Source organism: Schistocerca serialis, chromosome 7 (assembly GCF_023864345.2).
Source record: "Schistocerca serialis cubense isolate TAMUIC-IGC-003099 chromosome 7, iqSchSeri2.2, whole genome shotgun sequence".
Classification (NCBI taxonomy): domain Eukaryota; kingdom Metazoa; phylum Arthropoda; class Insecta; order Orthoptera; family Acrididae; genus Schistocerca; species Schistocerca serialis.
This window is the reverse complement of record NC_064644.1, coordinates 355,437,461-355,460,139: the sequence shown is the minus strand read 5'-3', so window position 1 is coordinate 355,460,139 and position 22,679 is coordinate 355,437,461. Positions and strand designations below refer to the sequence as shown.

The 22,679-nt window shown below is 43.8% G+C and overlaps 1 protein-coding gene across 2 annotated transcripts in view; it reads right to left on the bottom strand.

Moving 5' to 3' along the window:
* The window catches only part of LOC126412681 (myrosinase 1-like), a 189,013-nt gene extending 170,364 nt beyond the window's left edge, over positions 1-18,649 (bottom strand). The window contains exon 1 of one of the 2 annotated variants that reach the window (XM_050082388.1): positions 18,549-18,649. Coding sequence is in view for 1 of the 2 variants with exons in the window: in XM_050082387.1 (XP_049938344.1) it covers positions 8,104-8,120 (17 nt within the window). In the remaining variant the exon portion in view is untranslated. Of the gene's footprint in view, positions 1-8,103; positions 8,244-18,548 lie in introns of those variants that run through there. The other variant, XM_050082387.1, reaches the window with a different exon arrangement.
* Between the last annotated feature and the right edge of the window lie 4,030 nt (positions 18,650-22,679).

Here is a 22,679-nt window from a genome sequence, read left to right as displayed (position 1 = left end):
CAAAATTTTTAAGGAAAAAGAAAAAATAATCATAAGCCCTAAATTTTAAGTAGCTGAAAGCAGATAATTAAACACTGGTGGCACTCAGAAGCCTCCACGCTGGTCAGTCTGCCCTTGTTCACTTAGGCGAGACAGATGGTGAGACCAACTGCACTTGACCCATAGGAACCTAACCAGGGGACAGCCATGGACCAACTGACACAACGACTTGCTTCCCAACAATCAGTACATGAGGACGTAATTATCCACAATCAAATATGTACAAACACTCGATGTTGCTTTCAGGAAAAACTCCCCACCAGTGAACCACCGAAACGAACCACAATGGACAAGGCTTGGGTACTTAAAACAGCACTCAACTTTGACGTCCTGGGTCGGTGAACGACGAAGCTCGAAGCGATCGGACAGCTTCACACACCCCCGACACTGCACAGGTACCGACAGCGGACCCAGCGACTGCACCGCGCGGAGATATCTTCCCTGGTCCGCAGCAACCGACCGACTACCTGCTGGTCCGTTCGTGACTGCTGCTCCGTCGCGACTGCACTGCTGGCGCGTCTCCCACTCACTTCCAGACACAAGACGGCGGAAATACTGGCTCGGGCCCAACCATGCAGAGGAAACACGCCCACTGGCTAAGAGACATCCCTGCACCAGGAAGGACCGACCCATGTTCCACAAGATGGTAATTCAAGGGGCCCTGAAGCGCTTAGAGAACCAGTTACACGTCGCGCGATGAGACGACCGATCTCTCAGAGGCAGTACGCCTACAACATTTAAAATAACCTGTCAAAGGAAATAACACCAACTACACATACACAACCTGACAAACGCTTGCACGAAGACCTGAACTATACCCGACAGTAACTAAGCATGCACGAAGTCAAATCGGGAGTCGATGCACACACACACACACACACACACACACACACACACACACACAGCCGACTCATGAACGATTGGCGAGCCAAAACGCGTTGTCCGGTAGGACAACCAACTGACGATCCACCAAGACTTTTGGCCCGATTCAAGTGATGCGTGGCGGCAATGGCCGGGTGACCCATGACGACGCAGACCTCAATGCTGCTACATCCCGACTGCACTAGTGCCGCATTGCAACTCCCCGACTGACAGGTCCGAACTGCGCTCCAGACACGTTCCAACTGCGTGGCAGACCCGAACTGGCTTACGACAGACAACGACCGGGAAGTAATAGCAGTCGAGCAAAGATATTGCGAGAGGGGATACATCGATACGCGCTGCTAGCGCCGCTCACGGTCAGCCAAAACAGCAACTCAGTGACAGTAGTAATTTAAATTAATGTAGTGAGGTGGACGTACGTTAAAAACAGGTTGTAAAATGCATGATGGCAGGAACACGAGCCACGCACGTCTCACATCGCTCGTGCGCAGACTATAACACCACGTTCAAATTCACTAAATCTTCATAATCTGTCATTGTAGTAGCAGTAACCGATCTAACAACTGTGCCAGACACTTTTTATCTTATATAGACATTGCCGACTGCAGCGCCTTATTCTGCTTGTTCACATATCTATGTATTTGAATATGCATGCCTATACCAGTTTCTTTGGCGCTTCAGTGTATTTAAACATTACACAGTTATTGTGTCGGCGTTAAGTAACGTAGAGCAGTGAGACTGAACAAAAGACGTTATCAGTGTAGTGTTGGTATTTTGTTTATCTGTAGTGAGTCAGCTGTTGCAAGTGATCATGACAAATGACAATAGGTCAGTTCCTGCTGAAACCACTTTTTCTGTTTGTTATTGCTCTGTAAAACGAAAGATTCCTGAAATGGTATCTTGTGTTCGGTGACCCTGAAATAGTGTGTTAAAATTAATAATATACCACACACAAAAAAACACAGCTACACGGGAACACAATGCTGGTGAGCAAACACTGACAGATTTCAAGAAAATGAAAACAGTCCCCACATAAAACCTAAACCAAAATTGTCTAAAAATTATTTGTTTCGCAGTTCTAGCTGCTCATGTAACATATGTTTTGCCCATATTTTCAAATGTTTGTGTACCGTATTCTCGTATAATATGACCAACGCTTTTCCCTTATCTGTCTGAGCAAAATTTTTTGTGTTTTGTTTACGTGTAGCACGAAATGGCTATTTTCTCTCAGGTACATATTAAATGAGGATGGATGGCTTTCACTCAGTCTGGTGTGTTCTTTATCCCGTGTGTTAAAAATTCTCCTCATTTGGCCAGAGCAAAATATCTCGCTATCTCTTCTTTTGTAAATGCCGTCGATACGGAAAATAACATGCATGTTAGTCTTATGGAACGTACATGCTACTGTAGCTGAAATCATTCCGATGTATGGCTTGACAGTGTATTTTAGTATTTCTTGTTTTCATCCTGTAGCTCGCGGGATTTCAGCATTTTTACTAACTGTTTCCCTTTCAGCTTTTTCCCATGCATCTTGTTATTCATAGTCTAATTGTACAAATTGTAATCATTGTTTTTGATTTGGCTCCAAATGTACTTAGTTCTTTATCAGTTTCGTCTTTCTCTGCTGGATGGCTCACAATGCGATTCTCCGTGGATTGGAAGATTACATTTTTATGAGCGGTAGGATTACAAGAGCTGCTGTTAACTACCGTGTCCGGTGTTCTAGGTTTCCTACAAACTCCAAATATATGTAATGTATGGATATTTACTACCTTTAAATCTAGAAAGCTGTTATTCTATTGCGCTTCTAATTCCTAGGTAGACGTAAGATTCTTATGCATGCTGTTTAGCTGTTTGTATATGCAGTTTATTCCTTCAATGCTACTGTCAAAAAGAATCAACGTGCCACCTACACATCGTTTGCAATATATGATTTTGTCTCTCCTCTGATTGCATTTATAGCAACCTCCCTTGCTAGGATGTTAAGGAAGATTTTCGCTATTGTGCTCACAAGACAGTTTCCCGTTGCTAGGCCGTTTTTGATAGACTGGTGTATCTTCTTCATGGATCTTTGGCTGGGCTCTAAGTTCAAAAATGGTTCAAATGGCTCTGAGCACTATGGGACTTAACTTCTGAGGTCATCAGTCCCCTAGAACATAGAACTGTTGTTGTTGTGGTCTTCAGTCCTGAAACTGGTTTGATGCAGCTCTCCATGCTACTCTATCCTGTGCAAGCTTCTTCATCTCCCAGTACCTACTGCAACCTACATCCTTCTGAATCTGCTTAGTGTATTGATCTCTTGGTCTCCCTCTACGATTTTTACCCTCCACGCTGCCCTCCAATGCTAAATTTGTGATCCCTTGATGCCTCAAAACATGTCCTACCAACCGATCCCTTCTTCTAGTCAAGTTGTGCCACAAACTTCTCTTCTCCCCAATCCTATTCAATACCTCCTCATTAGTTACGTGATCTACCGACCTTATCTTCAGCATTCTTCTGTAGCACCACATTTCGAAAGCTTCTATTCTCTTCTTGTCCAAACTGGTTATCGTCCATGTTTCACTTCCATACATGGCTACACTCCATACAAATACTTTCAGAAACGACTTCCTGACAAATCTATACTCGATGTTAACAAATTTCTCTTCTTCAGCAACGATTTCCTTGCCATTGCCAGTCTACATTTTATATCCTCTCTACTTCGACCATCATCAGTTATTTTGCTCCCCAAATAGCAAAACTCCTTTACCACTTTAATTGTCTCATTTCCTAATCTAATCCCCTCAGCATCACCCGATTTAATTTGACTACATTCCATTATCCTCGTTTTGCTTTTGTTGATGGTCATCTTATATCCTCCTTTCAAGACACTGTCCATTCCGTTCAACTGCTCTTCCAAGTCCTTTGCTGTCTCTGACAGAATTACAATGTCATCGGCGAACCTCAAAGTTTTTACTTCTTCTCCATGAATTTTAATACCTACTCCGAATTTTTCTTTCGTTTCCTTTACTGCTTGCTCAATATACAGATTGAATAACATCGGGGAGAGGCTACAACCCTGTCTCACTCCTTTCCCGCCGGCCGGTGTGGCCGTGCGGTTAAAAGCGCTTCAGTCTGGAACCGCGTGACCGCTACGGTCGCAGGTTCGAATCCTGCCTCGGGCATGGATGTGTGTGATGTCCTTAGGTTAGTTAGGTTTAAGTAGTTCTAAGTTCTAGGGGACTTATGACCACAGATGTTGAGTCCCATAGTGCTCAGAGCCATTTGAACCAACTCCTTTCCCAACCACTGCTTCCCTTTCATGCCCCTCGACTCTTATAACTGCCATGTGGTTTCTGTACAAATTGTAAATAGCCTTTCGCTCCCTGTATTTTACCCCTGCCACCTTCAGAATTTGAAAGAGAGTATTCCAGTTAACGTTGTCAAAAGCTTTCTCTAAGTCTACAAATGCTAGAAACGTAGGTTTGCCTTTTCTTAATCTTTCTTCTAAGATAAGTCGTAAGGTTAGTATTGCCTCACGTGTTCCAACATTTCTACGGAATCCAAACTGATCTTCCCCGAGGTCCGCTTCTACCAGTTTTTCCATTCGTCTGTAAAGAATTCGCGTTAGTACTTTGCAGCTGTGACTTATTAAACTGATAGTGCGGTAATTTTGACATCTGTCAACACCTGCTTTCTTTGGGATTGGAATTATTATATTCTTCTCGAAGTCTGAGGGTATTTCGCCTGTCTCATACATCTTGCTCACCAGATGGTAGAGTTTTGTCATTACTGGCTCTCCCAAGGCCATCAGTAGTTCTAATGGAATGTTGTCTACTCCCGGGGCCTTGTTTCGACTCAGGTCTTTCAGCGCTCTGTCAAACACTTCACGCAGTATGTTATCTCCCATTTCTTCTTCATCTACATCCTCGTCCATTTCCATAATATTGTCCTCAAGTACATCGCCCTTGTATAAACCCTCTATATACTCCTTCCACCTTTCTGCCTTCCCTTCTTTGCTTAGAACTGGTTTGCCATCTGAGCTCTTGACATTCATACAAGTGGTTCTCTTCTCTCCAAAGGTCTCTTTAATTTTCCTGTAGGCAGTATCTATCTTACCCCTAGTGAGATAAGCCTCTACATCCTTACATTTGTCCTCTAGCCATCCCTGCTTAGCCATTTTGCACTTCCTGTCGATCTCATTTTTGAGACGTTTGTATTCCTTTTTGCCTGCTTCATTTACTGCATTTTTATATTTTCTCCTTTCGTCAATTAAATCCAATATTTCTTCTGTTACCCAAGGATTTCTACTAGCCCTCGTCATTTTACCTATTTGATCCTCTGCTGCCTTCACTACTTCATCCCTCAAAGCTACCCATTCTTCTTCTACTATATTTCTTTCCCCCATTCCTGTCAATTGTTCCCTTATGCTCTCCCTGAAACTCTCTACAACCTCTGGTTCTTTCAGTTTATCCAGGTCCCATCTCCTTAAATTCCCGCCTTTTTGCAGTTTCTTCAGTTTCAATCTGCAGTTCATAACCAATAGATTGTGGTCAGAATCCACATCTGCCCCTGGAAATGTCTTACAATTTAAAACCTGGTTCCTAAATCTCTGTCTTACCATTATGTAATCTATCTGATACCTTTTAGTATCTCCAGGATTCTTCCAGGTATATAACCTTCTTTCATGATTCTTGAACCAAGTGTTAGCTATGATTAAGTTATGCTCTGTGCAAAATTCTACAAGGCGGCTTCCTCTTTCATTTCCTTCCCCCAATCCATATTCACCTACTATGTTTCCTTCTCTCCCTTTTCCTACTGACGAATTCCAGTCACCCATTACTATTAAATTTTCGTCTCCCTTCACTACCTGAATAATTTCTTTTATCTCGTCATACATTTCATCAATTTCTTCATCATCTGCAGAGCTAGTTGGCATATGAACTTGTACTACTGTAGTAGGCATGGGCTTTGTGTCTATCTTGGCCACAATAATGCGTTCACTATGCTGTTTGTAGTAGCTAACCCGCACTGCTATTTTTTTTTATTCATTAGTAAACCTACTCCTGCATTACCCCTATTTGATTTTGTATTTATAACCCTGTAATCACCTGACCAAAAGTCTAGTTCCTCCTGCCCCGAACTTCACTAATTCCCACTATATCTAACTTTAACCTATCCATTTCCCTTTTTAAATTTTCTAACCTACCTGCCTGATTAAGGGATCTGACATTCCACGCTCCGATCCGTAGAACGCCAATTTTCTTTATCCTGATAACGACGTCCTCTTCAGTAGTCCCCGCCCGGAGATCCGAATGGGGGACTATTTTACCTCCGGAATATTTTAACCAAGAGGACGCCATCATCATTTAATCATACAGTAAAGCTGCATGTCCTCGGGAAAAATTACGGCTGTAGTTTCCCCTTGCTTTCAGCCGTTCGCAGTACCAGCACAGCAAGGCCGTTTTGGTTAATGTTACAAGGCCAGATCAGTCAATTATCCAGACTGTTGGCCTTGCAACTACTGAAAAGGCTGCTGCCCCTCTTCAGGAACCACACGTTTGTCTGGCCTCTCAACAGATACCCCTCCGTTGTGGTTGCACCTACGGTACGGCCATCTGTATCGCTGAGGCACGCAAGCCTCCCCGCCAACGGCAAGGTCCATGGTTCATGGGGGGACATAGAACGACTTAAACCTAACTAACTTAAAGACATCACACACATCCATGCCCGAGGCAGGATTCGAACCTGCGACAGTAGCGGTCGCGCGGTTCAAGACTGTAGCGCCTAGAGCCTCTCGGCCACACCGGCCGGCAGGCTCTAAGTTTTGGTGTCCACGGATTAACCACTACACAGTCTTCAGATTCCTTTTCTGTTAAAAGGATGGATTGCTTTCACTCAGAAGATTAAGAAATAAAATCAATTTTCAACATGCCAGTGACGAAAGTATTTACTTTCTGTTGCGTATATTGTAGACTGATTCTGCATCGACTGATGTTGTGTATCGACATACAACACTTAAACTTTCTCGGTTTACAAACGGGATCATAAGCAGTACTTCTAACATAAGGGCTATATTTCTAAAATTGTCCACGTGCAACAAACATGGAGTATCTATCCGAAGCCACCGTAAGTGGACTGACAGCTTTAAAGGAGCAGTAGAAAAAGAAGATGCCAGACAGAGATTCATGGGAAGAATCGTAAATACATGTAATTAATGAACTAAATAAGTGAGTTTCTTTGACCTAGGCTGATGATTAGTAGTCAGTCTAGGACCCTTACCACTTAGGACTGACAGAACAGGTTGTGAAGATCCAACGAAGAAAGGCAAGTTTAGTCGTCGCGATGCTCAACCAACTCCGGTGACTTACCTTTACTAGAGAGGCGTTGTGCAACACAGAGAAGTTTACTACAGAAATTTCGAGAGAGTATTTTCCGGGAAGAGTCGGGCAACATATTACTTTTCCCGCATATGTCTCGCGAAATGACCATTAAGAGACAATTCGAGAAAGTAGAGCCAATACAGAGGCTTACGGACAATAGTTCTTCCCACGCGCTACTCGCGAATGGACCAGGGAAGAAGTTCTCAGTATGTCCATCTAAGACCGCTCGTTTAGCCGTGCGATCTAACGCACTGCTTTCCGGGTGGCTGTCCCCGGCACGAATCCGCCCGGCGGGTGATGTCTAAAGTGGCCACTGTAGCAAGTAGATATCTACTAATACCAGTATTGCTGGCCCCTGCTTCGATCACAAGCGAGACAGATTATTCCTACACGTCAGTCAGGGGCCTGAAGTTGGCGTAATAAAGCGCCGAAACTGGTTGCCTAATAAAATAAGGTTGAAAATCGACGGCTGAAAGAGGCTTAATTTGACATCATCATAGCCTAGCCACACACCATCCGGTGGTTTGCGGAGTACTGATGTAGTTGATGTTGATGTAGATGCATTGGTATCAACATCTGCCCGGTTTTAGCTAGATTTGACGTGTTATGTATCCCGGTGTTCTGGATTATATATTTAAGAGGACAATAATGATGATTTCAAATGATTAGGGGATGTTGGTACGTGCAACTGTTACTACCTTTCTTTTTTTATTTTAGTGATTTATGAGTGAATAGAAGTTGTCGACAATATTTGCCCAGCTGTGGAAAGCCAACAAAAAGTGTGTGTTCAATGAAATCTAGTAAAATTGTTTCATCTTACCTGCAACTGAAACACATGGTCTCGTTCCGGGACCGAGACAGAGCGACGGTTTAACTGCACGCTAGTACCGCTGGCCACACACCGACCGTCAGAGTGACGAATAAGAGATAGAAAGGAAAACTAACTTGCTTTGTGAGTATTAACTCGTTGGCAACAGGCTGATAAGCTAGGCGTAATTTTGCTTGCCTGACGCTGTACATTTATGTAAGTGTTGTAGATAGCACACTTGTTCTTAGCACGTAACTTATTCCACGAAAATTTAAGATTAACGATATTTCTTCATACGTGCCATGTTTCTTACATTGTCCTAATCACAGACGCATCTCTGTTAAATGACGACATGTGGTAACGCTTTGCTACAACCTTGCTCATAAATTAAGGATAATTGCAGAATGTGGTGCCACACAACGCCGCACTATAAAAAACTGGCACTAATAGCATAGGCACATAGGGAACACACACGACACAGATCTGTGTCCACGGTATTGGTGATATGTTGAGAAAACCATCCCGAAACACATGTGCTACAAAACGCCACTGTTTCCTGCGCATGAACCTCGACATCAATATGGGATATAATCACATTGCACACGTACGCAGGCCGCACAACGGGCTGGCATACTATGGATCAGGTGGTAAAGCAGCTGCTGGGGTATAGCCTCCCATTCTTGCACCAGTGCCTGTCGGAGCTCCTGAAGTGTCCTAGGGGTTTGAAGACGAGCAGCGATACCACGACCGAGAGCATCCCAGACGTGTTCGATGGGGTTTAGGTCTGGAGAACAGGCAGGTCACTCCGCTCGCCTGATATGTTCTGTTTCAAGGTACTCCTCCACAATGGCAGCTCGGTGGGGCCGTGCGTTATCATCCATCAGGAGGAAGGTGGGACCCACTGCACCCCTCAAAAGGCGGACATACTGGTGAAAGATGACGTCCCGATACACCTGATCTGTTACAGTTCCTCTGTCAAAGACATGCAGGGGTGTACGTGCACCAGTCATAATCCCATCCCACACCATCAAACTACGACCTCCATAGAGGTCCCTTTCAAGGACGTTAAGGGGTTGGTATCTGGTTCCTGGTTCACGCCAGATAAAAACCCGGCGAGAATCACTATTCAGACTATACCTGGACTCGTCCGTGAACATAACCTGGGACCACTGTTCCAATGACCATGTACTGTGTTCTTGACACCAGGCTTTACGGGCTGTCCTGTGACCAACGGTCAGTGCAATGCACCTTGCAGGTCTTCAGGCGAATAAACCATGTCTGTTCAGTCGTCTGTGTGTCTGGAGACAACTGTTCCAGTGGCTGCGATATGGTCCCGAGAAAGGCTACGTGCAGGACACCGTGGCCGTCTGCGGGCACTGATGGCGAGATATCGGTCTTCTTGTGGTGTTGTACACTGTGGACGTCCCGTACTGTAGCGCCTGGACACGTTTCCTGTCTGCTGGAATCGTTGCAACAATCTTGAGAACACACTTTGTGGCCGGCCGGGGTGGCCGAGCGGTTCTAGGAGCTACAGCCTGGAACCGCGCTACTGCTGCGGTCGCAGGTTCGAATCCTGCCTCGGGCATGGATGTGTGTGATGTCCTTAGGTTAGTTAGGTTTAAGTGGTTCTAAGTTCTAGGGGGCTGATGACCTCAGACGTTAAGTCCCATAGTTCTCAGAGCCATTTGAACACACTTTGTGGCACAGGGAGGGCCCGTGCTACGACCTTCTGTGTTTGATTAGCCTCCAGTCGCCCTAGTATTCTACCGCTCATAACGTCATCAATATGTGTTCTTTGAGCCATTTTCAACACACAGTCACCAGCAGCATGTCTGAAAACGTCTGCACACTTACTCGCTGCACCGTACTCTGACATGCACCAACACCTCTGCGTATGAGGACTACTGCCAGCGCCGCCGTGCGACGACCGCAGGCCAAATGCGCCGCATGGTCATACCCCGAGGTGATTTAAACCCGCAAACCGCCTACCAGAGCGTTGTTTCACCATTTATTCAGCAATATCCTTAATTTATGAGAACTTACTTATTTAAACATTTCTGTCATTTGTGATGAATATTTTAGAAGTTTCACCGTTTACTATTGCACCCACTTCGATAAAAATCTATGTTATATATATATATATATATATATATATATATATATATATATATATATATATATATATATATACAATAGCTTGAAATATGAAACTTGAGCTACTGCCAGTGTACCGGATGTTGAGATAACTTACGGTATTGCAGTCTGGTAACGTCCACGACTACCGCTGACCATATGAGTGGACTTCAATTATGATTACCTGACATCGGCAGCCGCATTGGGGCGATCTCAGAATCTTAACACGGTTGTTCTTCTTACTATTGAAGTTTATATTTGCGCGATAAAACTTCTGTCGTAAGAAGAACAACCGTGTTTGAAAAGCGTATCACGCATTATTATGGCATGCCATGTACCTTTTATTGAATGTTGCACTGCACTTCAAATTGCCACAGGTACATGACACTGTTTTTCAGCAAAGTAACCAAGTCTCTATAAACAACTGTCGGAACATTCTATGAACCGTTCAGTTCAGCGACGAGAGAAATCCGCTCCTTGGCCATGGAGCCATCCGAGAACCACTGTGTGTACGTCCACGTCATTGTACGATTGCTGTGAATCAGTTCCTCGATTGTCTGGACATTGTTGACTATGGTCGATGTTGATATCGACGTCATTTCTACCCTGATAGGCTTCATTTACGACTGTGCTGTCTTGGTCAAATTCGTAGAAGCAATTCACTACTGCTGGCGGTGAGGTCGGATATTGTCCATATATGGCCCCAGTTTCGTGGTGAATCTATGTGCATTTTATAATTTTTTCCTGCAAGAATAGTACTGTCTCGCGTTCTTCAGCTTTGGAGTACGTTCCCAGTTGACGCACAATTAAACTGCGCACTATGACGCATCTGTTATCCGTGCAGTGGAAGAACTGTGTCTTCAGGAAAACCCGAACTTGTAGTCTCTTCTGACTATACATCACTCTTCTTGTGCAACTACACTCCTGGAAATGGAAAAAAGAACACATTGACACCGGTGTGTCAGACCCACCATACTTGCTCCGGACACTGCGAGAGGGCTGTACAAGCAATGATCACACGCACGGCACAGCGGACACACCAGGAACCGCGGTGTTGGCCGTCGAATGGCGCTAGCTGCGCAGCATTTGTGCACCGCCGCCGTCAGTGTCAGCCAGTTTGCCGTGCCATACGGAGCTCCATCGCAGTCCTTAACACTGGTAGCATGCCGCGACAGCGTGGACGTGAACCGTATGTGCAGTTGACGGACTTTGAGCGAGGGCGTATAGTGGGCATGCGGGAGGCCGGGTGGACGTACCGCCGAATTACTCAACACGTGGGGAGTGAGGTCTCAACAGTACATCGATGTTGTCGCCAGTGGTCGGCGGAAGGTGCACGTGCCCGTCGACCTGGGACCGGACCGCAGCGACGCACGGATGCACGCCAAGACCGTAGGATCCTACGCAGTGCCGTAGGGGACCGCACCGCCACTTCCCAGCAAATTAGGGACACTGTTGCTCCTGGGGTATCGGCGAGGACCATTCGCAACCGTCTCCATGAAGCTGGGCTACGGTCCCGCACACCGTTAGGCCGTCTTCCGCTCACGCCCCAACATCGTGCAGCCCGCCTCCAGTGGTGTCGCGACAGGTGTGAATGGAGGGACGAATGGAGACGTGTCGTCTTCAGCGATGAGCGTCGCTTCTGCCTTTGTGCCAATGATGGTCGTATGCGTGTTTGGCGCCGTGCGGGTGAGCGCCACAATCAGGACTGCATACGACCGAGGCACACAGGGCCAACACCCGGCATCATGGTGTGGGGAGCGATCTCCCACACTGACTGTACACCACTGGTGATCGTCGAGGGGACGGAATAGTGCACGGTACATCCAAACCGTCATCGAACCCATCGTTCTACCATTCCTAGACCGTCAAGGGAGCTTGCTGTTCCAACAGGACAATGCACGTCCGCATGTATCCCGTGCCACCCAACGTGCTCTAGAAGGTGTACGTCAACTACCCTGGCCAGCAAGATCTCCAGATCTGTCCCCCATTGAGCATGTTTGGGACTGGATGAAGCGTCGTCTCACGCGGTCTGCACGTCCAGCACGAACGCTGGTCCAACTGAGGCGCCAGGTGGAAATGGCATGGCAAGCCGTTCCACAGGACTACATCCAGCATCTCTACGATCGTCTCCATGGGAGAATAGCAGCCTGCATTGCTGCGAAAGGTGGATATACACTGTACTAGTGCCGACATTGTGCATGCTCTGTTGCCTGTGTCTATGTGCCTGTGGTTCTGTCAGTGTGATCATGTGATGTATCTGACTCCAGGAATGTGTCAATAAAGTTTCCCCTTCCTGGGACAGTGAATTCACGGTGTTCTTATTTCAATTCCCAGGCGTGTATCTTAGCGTGGGACAACATGTGTAACTTTCTTTCCCTAGGCACTTATGAGATGCAGTATTTAGTATCTGATGCTCAGACTTATCTCCTGTGATGCAGTATTTACTACCTGATCCTCATAATTTTCGCCTCTGATGCAGTTATCTGTAATGAAGCACTGTTTGGAAAAAGCTTCACAAATATCCAGTCGGCCTTTGCTTCGACTTCAAAGTGGGGCAATAAATGACATCTTGCTTTCAGTGTTCAGACAAGTAAAACTACGTCCTTCACAAAAAGATAAAAACTAGAATTGTACACTGAAACTGCTATAGGTATGCGTATTGAAATACAGAGTTATGTAAACAGGCAGAATACGGGGCTCCGGTCCGCAACGCCTGTATAAGACAACAAGTGTCTCGCGTCGTTGTTAGATAGGTTACCGCTGTTACAATGGCAGGTTCTCAAGATTTAAGTATAAGTTTGAAAGTGGTGTTATAGCCGGCGTACCACCGATGGGAAAAAATGGTTCAGGTGGCTCTAAGCACTATGGGACTTTACATCTGTGGCCATCAGTCCCCTAGACTTAGAACTACTTAAACATAACTAACCTAAGGACATCACACTCATCCATGCTCGAGGCAGGATTCGAACTTGGGACCGTAGCAGCCGCGTGGTTCTGGACTGAAGCGCCTAGAACCCATCCGTCACAGCAGCCGGAGAGCGATGGGACACAGCACCTCCGAGGAAGTAGGAATTTTCCCGTACGACCATTTCACGAGTGTACCGTGAATATCAGGAATCTGGTAAAACATCAAATCTTCTATATCGCTGCGGCCGGAAGAAGCTCCTGCAAGAACGGGACCAACGACGAGTGACAGAAGTGCAATCCTTCCGCAGTTTGGTGCATGTTTCAATGCTGGGTCATCAACTAGTCTTAGCATGCGAACCATTCAACGAAACATCATCGATATGGGCTTTCGGAATCGAAGCCCCACTTGTGTACCCTGGATGACTTGCACGACACAAAGCTTTACGTCTCACATGGGCATGTCAGCACCGACTTTGGACTGCTGATGACTGGAGACATGTTGCGTGCTCGGACGGCTCTCGTTTCAAATTGTATCGAGCGGATGGATGAGTAAGGGTACGGAGACAACCTCATGAATCCATTGACCATGCATGTCAGCAGGGGACTATTCAAGGTAGTGGAGGCTCTGTAGTGATGTGGGGCGTGTGCAGTTAGAGTGCTATGGGACCCCTGATACGTCTAAATACGACTCTGACTTGTGACATGTACGTAAACATCCTGTCTGATCACCTAGATCAATTTATGTCCATTGTGCATTTTGAAGGAGTTGGGCAATACCAACAGGACAAAGCGACACCCCACACGTCCAGAATTGCTACAGAGAGGCTCCAGAAACAACCTTCTGAGTTTAAACACTTCCGCTCGACAGCAAACTCACCAGACATGAACATTGTTGAGCATATCTGGGATGCCTTGCAACGTGTTGCTCAGAAGAATATCTACGCTCTCGTACTCTTACGGATTTATGGATAATCCTGCAGGATTCATCGTGTCAGTTCCCTCCAGCACTACCTCAGACACTAGAGGCGTCCACACCATGTCGTGTTGCGGGCCCCTACGTGATATTAGGCAGGTGTAACAGTTTCTTTTACTCTTCAGTGTATAAATGTAATTTCAGCCAGTCGCAACTCACGTAAATCCTGGGTATAACCATTTTTAGGGATATGAAATGGAACGATTATATTGGCATAGTCATAGGTAAAGCAGGAAGCAAACTTCGGATTATTTTTTTAAGGACCATTGAAATGGAGACGAGAGAGATGAAAAAAACAGTATTAAACTTTTATTATTTCAGAAGTAACCGCCATAACTATTGAAACATTTATGCCACTGTGAGGCAAGACACACTATGCCTTCGTGGAAGAATGTTTGCTGTTGCCTATGGAACCATGATTGTACCTACTTGTGCACCTCTTGGTATGACAAAATCTTGTTGCAGAAAGATAAAAAAGGGTATCCAACATCTTAGTATGTGACTGAATACAGAGATGAATGTATGCGTGGATCAACCACAACAAACGATCTAAAAGGTACTACAAATGTTTTAGCATATACTGCACGATTTACAATGAGCAGCGCGAAGAGCACTAATGCTGGAGCTTACCAGTATCTGCCAAGTGACAACGCCAGAGGCTGGTTAATAGTGGTACGCCCGTAAGACAAAGTGTTTATTACCCAATTAACAGTTCTAACACTGCAATGTTTTCATTTTGAATTCTTTTACTAGTCAGATGTAATCGCTAGTCGCCAGAAAGTAACACTTACTACTACTCTAAAAAAAAGAAAAAAGGTAGCCAAGAATGAGAAAAATAGACGTAATTGGCAACTCTGTGTTGGACAACAATGCATATAGTCCCACTTAATTCTTTTTAATATTTAGCCACTGTTTTACTGTAAGATTAGGAGACGTTGCAGTACGCTCTTGTTGGGACATCATTACTAAGATGTTAGGAGATGCAGAATATTCTGAAACAGTTAAGGAGGTGGAAAGTGTAAGATGCAACAAGAGTCGTCAACTTCAAAAGAGTGAAAAGTGCACGAATGAACCCTCAAATGAAGATCTGAATACAGATTGAAACTATATTAAAACAAAAAAAGGAAGCAACATGCAAAGCATGATGTCTGTGATTAATCATGTTATACATCTAGAGATAGCGTGTATATGAATAAAATAAAATTTGAAAAGGATGATTTCTTACTACGCTTAGTGTAGACAAATTAGACTTTTGCTAGACGATAAATAGGCACAAGCTGGAAATAATTTTAATCGACGTTAGGCATCCCACACAAGAGTTAAATGAGTTTGCAACGATTTCTGCCTTGTGCTGAAATTTGAGGGCCGAAAACCCACGAAACTGTTGAAATTTTTTCAGTTTTGCGCTTATAACTCGAAAACGATACACACTGCAGAAAACTTCCAGAACAGAGAAGAGCATTAAATTTCGAATAGAACAACCTATTTAAGACTTAAAATCGGTTCCGCTGTTTAGCCCAAAATCGGCAATTTTTACCAGACTGGCGGAAAAGTGAATTATGCTCAGGTTCTGTCGCCCGTATCCCAAAAATGGCTACTCCAAGTGAAATGCCCCACTCGAAGTTTTTAGAGCTTCAATTCCTGTGTAAAAAGGGCTCGTAAAATTAAAAATATAACTCACTTCTTTGGAAATATAAAAATAAAAGTGTAAAAGTATTAGTAACGCTAACGAAGACACGGATGAAATGTGAATATGTTGCATTTTGTAAAAAATTGAAATTTCTTACTTTTTTTGCTTCATAAAAGAGATTAGTGATGAACTTAAAGTATACTTTCATCAGTTCATGTTTACATGGCTGACCAGTATTATATTTTTGAAGTTTTCTAGAATCAACGATAGTGAGTACAACTAAAAAATACCTCTTCTGCAAAATCCTGCAAATACCGTTTGTTGAATTAGCCCCTCTTCTAACTATAATCTATCGTAGATCCCTCGAACAATAAAACCATGCCCAGTTCTTGAAAAAAGGCAGAGGCCCAGGTCACACACGTCTGTAAGGAAGGTAGTAGACGTGATCGATGAAACTACAGTCCAATATCGATTTGCTGTGGAATATTCTGAGCTCAAATATAATGAGGTATCTTGACCACAATGACCTTCTCATTGCCAACCATTATAGGTTTCAAAAACATCGACCATGTGAAAACCAACTCGCACTTTTCTCACATGACATACTGAAAGCTTTGGATCAAGGCAAACAGGTACATGCAGTATTTCTTGATTTCCGAAAAGCATTTGACTCAGTACCACACCTGCGCTTATTGAAAAAATACGATAATATTGGTACCAAGTGAAATTTCCTACTGGATTAAGGACTTTTTGTCAGAGACGACGCAGTATGTCATCTTGGATGGACAGTCATCGTCAGATGTTGAGGTAACTTCGAGTGCGCCCCAAGGAAGTGTGTTGAGACCCTTGCTGTTCATGTTGTATATTAATGACATTGCAGACAATATTAATAGTAAAATCAGTCTTTTTGCAGATGATGCAGTTATCTATAATGAAGTACAATCTGAAGGAAACTGCGTAAATATTGAGTCAGATATTGATAAGTCTTCGAAGTGGTGCAGAGATTCGCAACTTTTTTTAAATGTTCATAAATGTAAAATTTAGCATTTCACAAAACAAAACAAAAAAAAGAATAAAAAACGTACTATCCTATGAATTACCGTTGGAATCGGCCAACTTGTAGAAATACCTGAGTGTAACACTTTGTGGGGATATGAAACGGAATGATCACATAGGTTCAGTCGTGGGTAACGCAGATAGTAGACTTCGGTTTATTGGTAGAAGACTGGGGAAGTGCAATCAATCTATAAAGGAGATAGGCTGAAAATCACTCGTACGATCAGTTCTAGGATACTGCTCAAGTGTGTGGGATCCGTAGCGGATATGACTAACAGGGATATCGAACGCATACAATAAGGGCAGCACGAATGGTCACAATTGTTTAATCAAATTCAAATGGCTCTAAGCACTATGGGACTTAACATCTGAGGTCAACAATCCCCTAGACTTAGAACTACTTAAACCTAACTAACCTAAGGACATCACACACATCCATGCCCGAGGCAGGATACGAACCTGCGACCGTAGGAGCAGCGCGGTTCCGGACTGAAGCGCCTAGAACCGCTCGGCCACAGCGGACAGCTTTGTGTAATCGGCGGGAGAATGTCAGAGATAGTGAAGGAACTGAACTGGAACACTCTTGAAGACATACGTAAACTATCACCAGAAAGTCCATTACCAAAGTTCCAAGAACCGGCTTTAAGCAATTACTCTAGGAATGCACTACAACCCCCTACGTATCCCTCACATAAGGATCGTGAATATAAGATTACAATAATTAATCCACGCAAAGAAACATTCAAACTATCATTCTTCCGGCGCTCCATACTTGAGTGGAACGTGAGGAAACCCTAATAACTGGTACGTAGCCTCTGCAATGCACTTCACGGTGGTTTGCAGAGTGTAGATGTAGCCGTGGATGTAGAGTTTAGTTAAAATGGGTCCCAATTATTCTCATACTCATGTGGTACTGGTACTGTAACATCGGATGCTATTCTATTCCCACGGGATGGTTTGAGAAGGGATGCAAGTCCAAAACTAGTCACCATCAACAAATGAAGGAGACTTCCTAGTGCAAGCAACGACGATGTTCCACCGATTTCTTTCATTGAGGATGCAGTTGTGAACCCACTTCACCTCCAACTTGCTGGAGATCTATAAAATGAGGTTCCTTTCGAAACAAGGATGGCTATTTCCGTCACGACAGAGCCCCTAAACTTTCTAGTCGTCAAGTGACACATCACCTTAAGCTAACATTCCCAAGAAGAGGGCTCGGCAGAATTGGTCATGCTTTTTGGCCACCAGGGTCCCCGGTCCTTACCTCTTTTTATGTGAGAATGGTTGAAAGACAATATGGAAAGAAACAGTAAACAAAAAGGCGAATTGATCGATTTGTGAATAATGCTGTTCCCACAACATAACACCAAGACTACGCCTGGACACTAGCTGTTGTCATGAGTTATGTGCAGTGCATTGAAGTCGTAGCTGGAGTCTGTGAAAATCAATTTTGGAATTAGTCATTTGCCTTTGCTTAACACCTTCTGTGTGTACATATTGGGGTTACATTCTGTATCTCTCATGTTATGTGGACTGTTTTAATCGATTGGTCTTCACTGCCATCTCAAGAAATATTTTCTATTCATTCTGAAACTCTCTGTACTTATGAGCACCACAATAATATGAAAATGATGTTTTGAGATAATCCTTTTTGTTTGATATACGCGGGAGTAAAACTCGTCGGCAGTTTCTCTCGCGATGTGAAAAACTAACTAGAAGCGAGAGTTCAACAGAAACAAGGGAGTAACTTCAACTTACCTGTAGATCTCAATTGAAGTTGTTAGTCCGTTCCGGGAATGAATCGGTGAGGCGGCTTAGTTGTTCACTGGTGCCATACGCCGACTCTTACACTGACCACTAACAGCTGGCAAGGAAAAGCAAGTTAATTTGGCAATAATGAGCCGCTGAGGTCACAAGGATAAGCTCGAGCTCCCAGATACTGCACTGAATACCAATTATACTTGCGTGTCCTTGTAAATTTCTAGAAGCCTTGGAGATAGTACTCTTGTTGTTAGCACGTAAATTATCCCACGAACACTCAAGTTTCACGTCACCTCTTCGTGTTAATCACATTCCTTCGACATCTCTGCAGTCAGCATAAACATAGACATATCTCATTAAAATGGCTATACGCGTCAACAGATTACCTGATGCGTAAATAAAGATGTGTAAGATAACAATTTACTTATTTAAAATTTTTTTCTCTTATCTTCTCTCAGACGTTGAACACTGGATTTAAAACTAATGCCATAATCCAATCTACTTATGTATTGAAACTGCTGCTCCAACAGCGAATCATTACTCTACAACTCTAAAAATAAACTCCGTCCGAAGAGGCCTCGGAAAGTCCAATGCTATCGGCGTCACTGGATGCGGACAGCTCGTGGTCGTGCGGTAGCGTTATCGCTTCCCACGCCCGGGTTCCCGGGTTCGATTCCCGGCGGGGTCAGGGATTTTCTCTGCCTCGTGATGACTGGGTGTTGTGTGATGTCCTTAGGTTAGTTAGGTTTAAGTAGTTCTAAGTTCTAGGGGATTGATGACCATAGATGTTAAGTCCCATAGTGCTCAGAGCCATTTGAATCATTTGATGCGTATATGGAGGGGCGTGTATTCAGCACACCGCTCTACCATCCGTTGTCAATTGTCGTGACAGGAACCCCTACTTCTCATTAAGAAGGTCCTTAATTGGCCTCACAAGGACTGAGTGCTCCCAGCTTGCCAACAGCGCTCTGCAGACTCGGACGCTGACCTATCCAAATGTTAGCAAAGCCCGACAGTGCTTAACTTCTGTGATGCGACGGGAGCCGGTGCTACCACTGCTTCAAGGACGTTGGCCCATTACTCTACAAATAATTTGGAAAAACTATCTTTGTCACATGAACAAACACTGGTAATATAAATCATTTCATTGACAGATGTCAGATATTGAAATGATAAGTGATGAATGTTTCTAAAATATTCATCAGTTGTTCATATACCCCACTTAAGTGAAACCCAATTATTATATAAATACAATAGTTTCAAATATTTTCATTATTATCGTCAAGATAAGCTTCCCTTTTTTCAACCACATTTGCAAATTCCTTGAATGACACCTCATATCCCATCAATCACTGTGATTTGCGGCCAAACCTCTTTGCATATAATCAACTCTTACATCCTGTCGAGCTACTACAAGAAGAGGAGCGTGATAAGCTTGAAGCCTCTTTCTTCTCTTCCTATACGCTGAAGTGGCCTATGACCATCTCTGGCATTTTGGCCTCCTGTTCAAACCCCATTGGCAGGAGTTTACAATGAGACACATCAACCTAATTGCATCCTCTGTTATGAATTGTCCATTCAGTACATAACGGTAACTCTTACATTTTCAGATGTGCCATAAGGGCCCATTCCATCACTGCTCTGATACAGACCTCCCATGCCGTCCGTCCCAGACTTTCTCGTCACTACCATTCTCTGATATCACATCAACAAATTCACTCCGTTGAGTAGCGAATGATACCACGCTAAAATGAAAAGAAAACACTTACAATTTTTCTCTTTAGACTTCCATCTAACAATGTCCAACCACCCTATCCATTTAACTTCACCTGCTAAAACTAAAATAGAAGCTCAAAAACTATAACTTTTGAAACTACTAACCAGTTTAACAGTAAATCCTAAAACTTTCATCCATACATACAATATCCTCATCTGCCCCATTGTTATTTACGCAGATGTAACATGGCTCTCTGATCCTTACAAGTTTAACCACTCCCAATAAATCCTCGACATGCACTCTCCCTAGTTTTGTGTACCTGGATCTGGGCAGCTAGCTATATGATTCTGCATTGAGTATGTGAAAGAACTTTCTCCTTTTCAAGCAACAGTTAGTTGTGTAAGGATCAGTCAGATGAAAATTAGATAGATGGAAGAAAAGTAAGTAAACTCTTTATTATTTCAAAAATAATATCCATAACTGTTAATACATTTATCCCATTATGAGATAAGATGGTCAGCCTCATCATGAAGAAATATTTGCGGTTGCCTAGAGAATCATGATTCTACCAAGGCAACCATCTCTTTGTCCGAAGGAAACTGTGGTCTCCCTTCAGAGCTCCAAACATGTGGAAATCGCATGGCGAGAGATCGGGATCGGGACTGTGTGGAGGATGCGTGCGCAGCATAGCTGAAACAAACTTGGCAACATGTCGACAAATCTATTCTTATGATCCCCAGATCAGATATACCCCTAAAAGAAGCTAATATTTCTGGCCTTAGGCAGGCCTGTTGGGCCCGATCGACTACTCACTCACCCTCTGCCAGTGGCGACGTAGGATGCAGTATGGAGGGGAATGTGGTCATTTATGGTTTCTTGACCATGGAACCAGTACTAATCGCTCAAGTATCTCCTCACTTGGTCTCACGAGGCTGAGTGGACTCCGTACCAATGCTCTCATCAAGGAAAAAAAACCCCTAGTAGTTGAGATTTGAACCCAGGTTTTCTACAGGGTAGTTAGTCGCGCTGACCGCTTTTTTTATTAAACAATCATATCAAGAACATAAGCACAAAAACAAAATAATGAAGTACTGGAACTGTTTCAACACAAATTATGTCCCACAATAGACTGAAGAACACATTTCAATATACTTAGTGCCATTTTTAAGCTTATGAAGTATAACAAAAGTTTTAAACTGACAAGAGCATCTTCAGCCCAGACAGAGACATAGAACTAAAACGAAAACATATTAAAAAGAATTACAAAAAATATTATTGACTGTTTTAACTAGAATTGCAGTTCTGTCAATTGATTCACAACTGTCCAAACTCTTCACAGAAAGTCATTTGGAGCGTACAAACTAATAACAAAGCATGCACAGGCAACATAAATGAAGGAAAACGTCGTAATGAAGTTAATAAACACCGTTGGGAAGTATGGAGCAGTCCTGGGAACAGATGTAACCACTTATTCGTTGAGTATTTTGTCGGGTACATCGTCGTGCATGTGATTTGTGCCCTTACCAGCGTCGAGGATTACCATGTCTAACATGTTACCAAATATCGTCCTGACATTTGGGTAACGTTTCATCTTCCAACGTGCCGTTCTCATATAAGCCTCGAAACTAATGAGATTATCTTTACTATTGTGGATGATGGTATATGTCACACGCTGCCCTAACAACCACATCACGGTGTTGTTCTTGGTAGCGGGAAAATGTTTCGTGTCCGGCCAGAGAAGGATGTCGGTGCAGTGGCTGGCTGGGCTGCTGCGGGTAATCAGGCCCAGCCTCTGCTGCACCCATTTCCAGTTAATGAGATGACCGCCACAAGTGAAGCGATGGCGTAAGGTGTCGACCAAACCACAGCGGACGCATTTATCACTGTCACATAAGCCGATTCTGTGAAACCTTTCATTAGTGGGGATAACATCGTTTACCACCATGTGGATGCCACCTCAGCAGTGTGGACGGTTAAACTTATGTTGTCCCAAACTGCTGTCCAATGAACACTCAGGTATTTAAGTTCAATGGGATCCCGGACTATTGGAGATATCCATCTTTTTAATAACAGGTGCGTCATCGGTAAATCCTGTGTAAGATAGTTTCCATCTATATAGCTTACTTCAACAAAAAACTGCTTGACATGTCGTAGTTTGTAATGCATTTTATATACATCAATGCGTGTGTGCATATCGGTGGGTTGTAAGGTTCGGAAGAGCCAACTGGTTACGATGAGAGGTTCCTTGTCCAAGTGGGTGATAACACCATACACTTGCGGTTAATGTCAGGCACGTTGAGTCCGCCGGCCTGTCTGGAAGACGTGAGCGTGGTGTAATTCACTTTAAACAGATGCCCTTGCCAGATAAATCTATTAGAGATTTTCATCACGTGTTTGGCCTGCATCTTGGG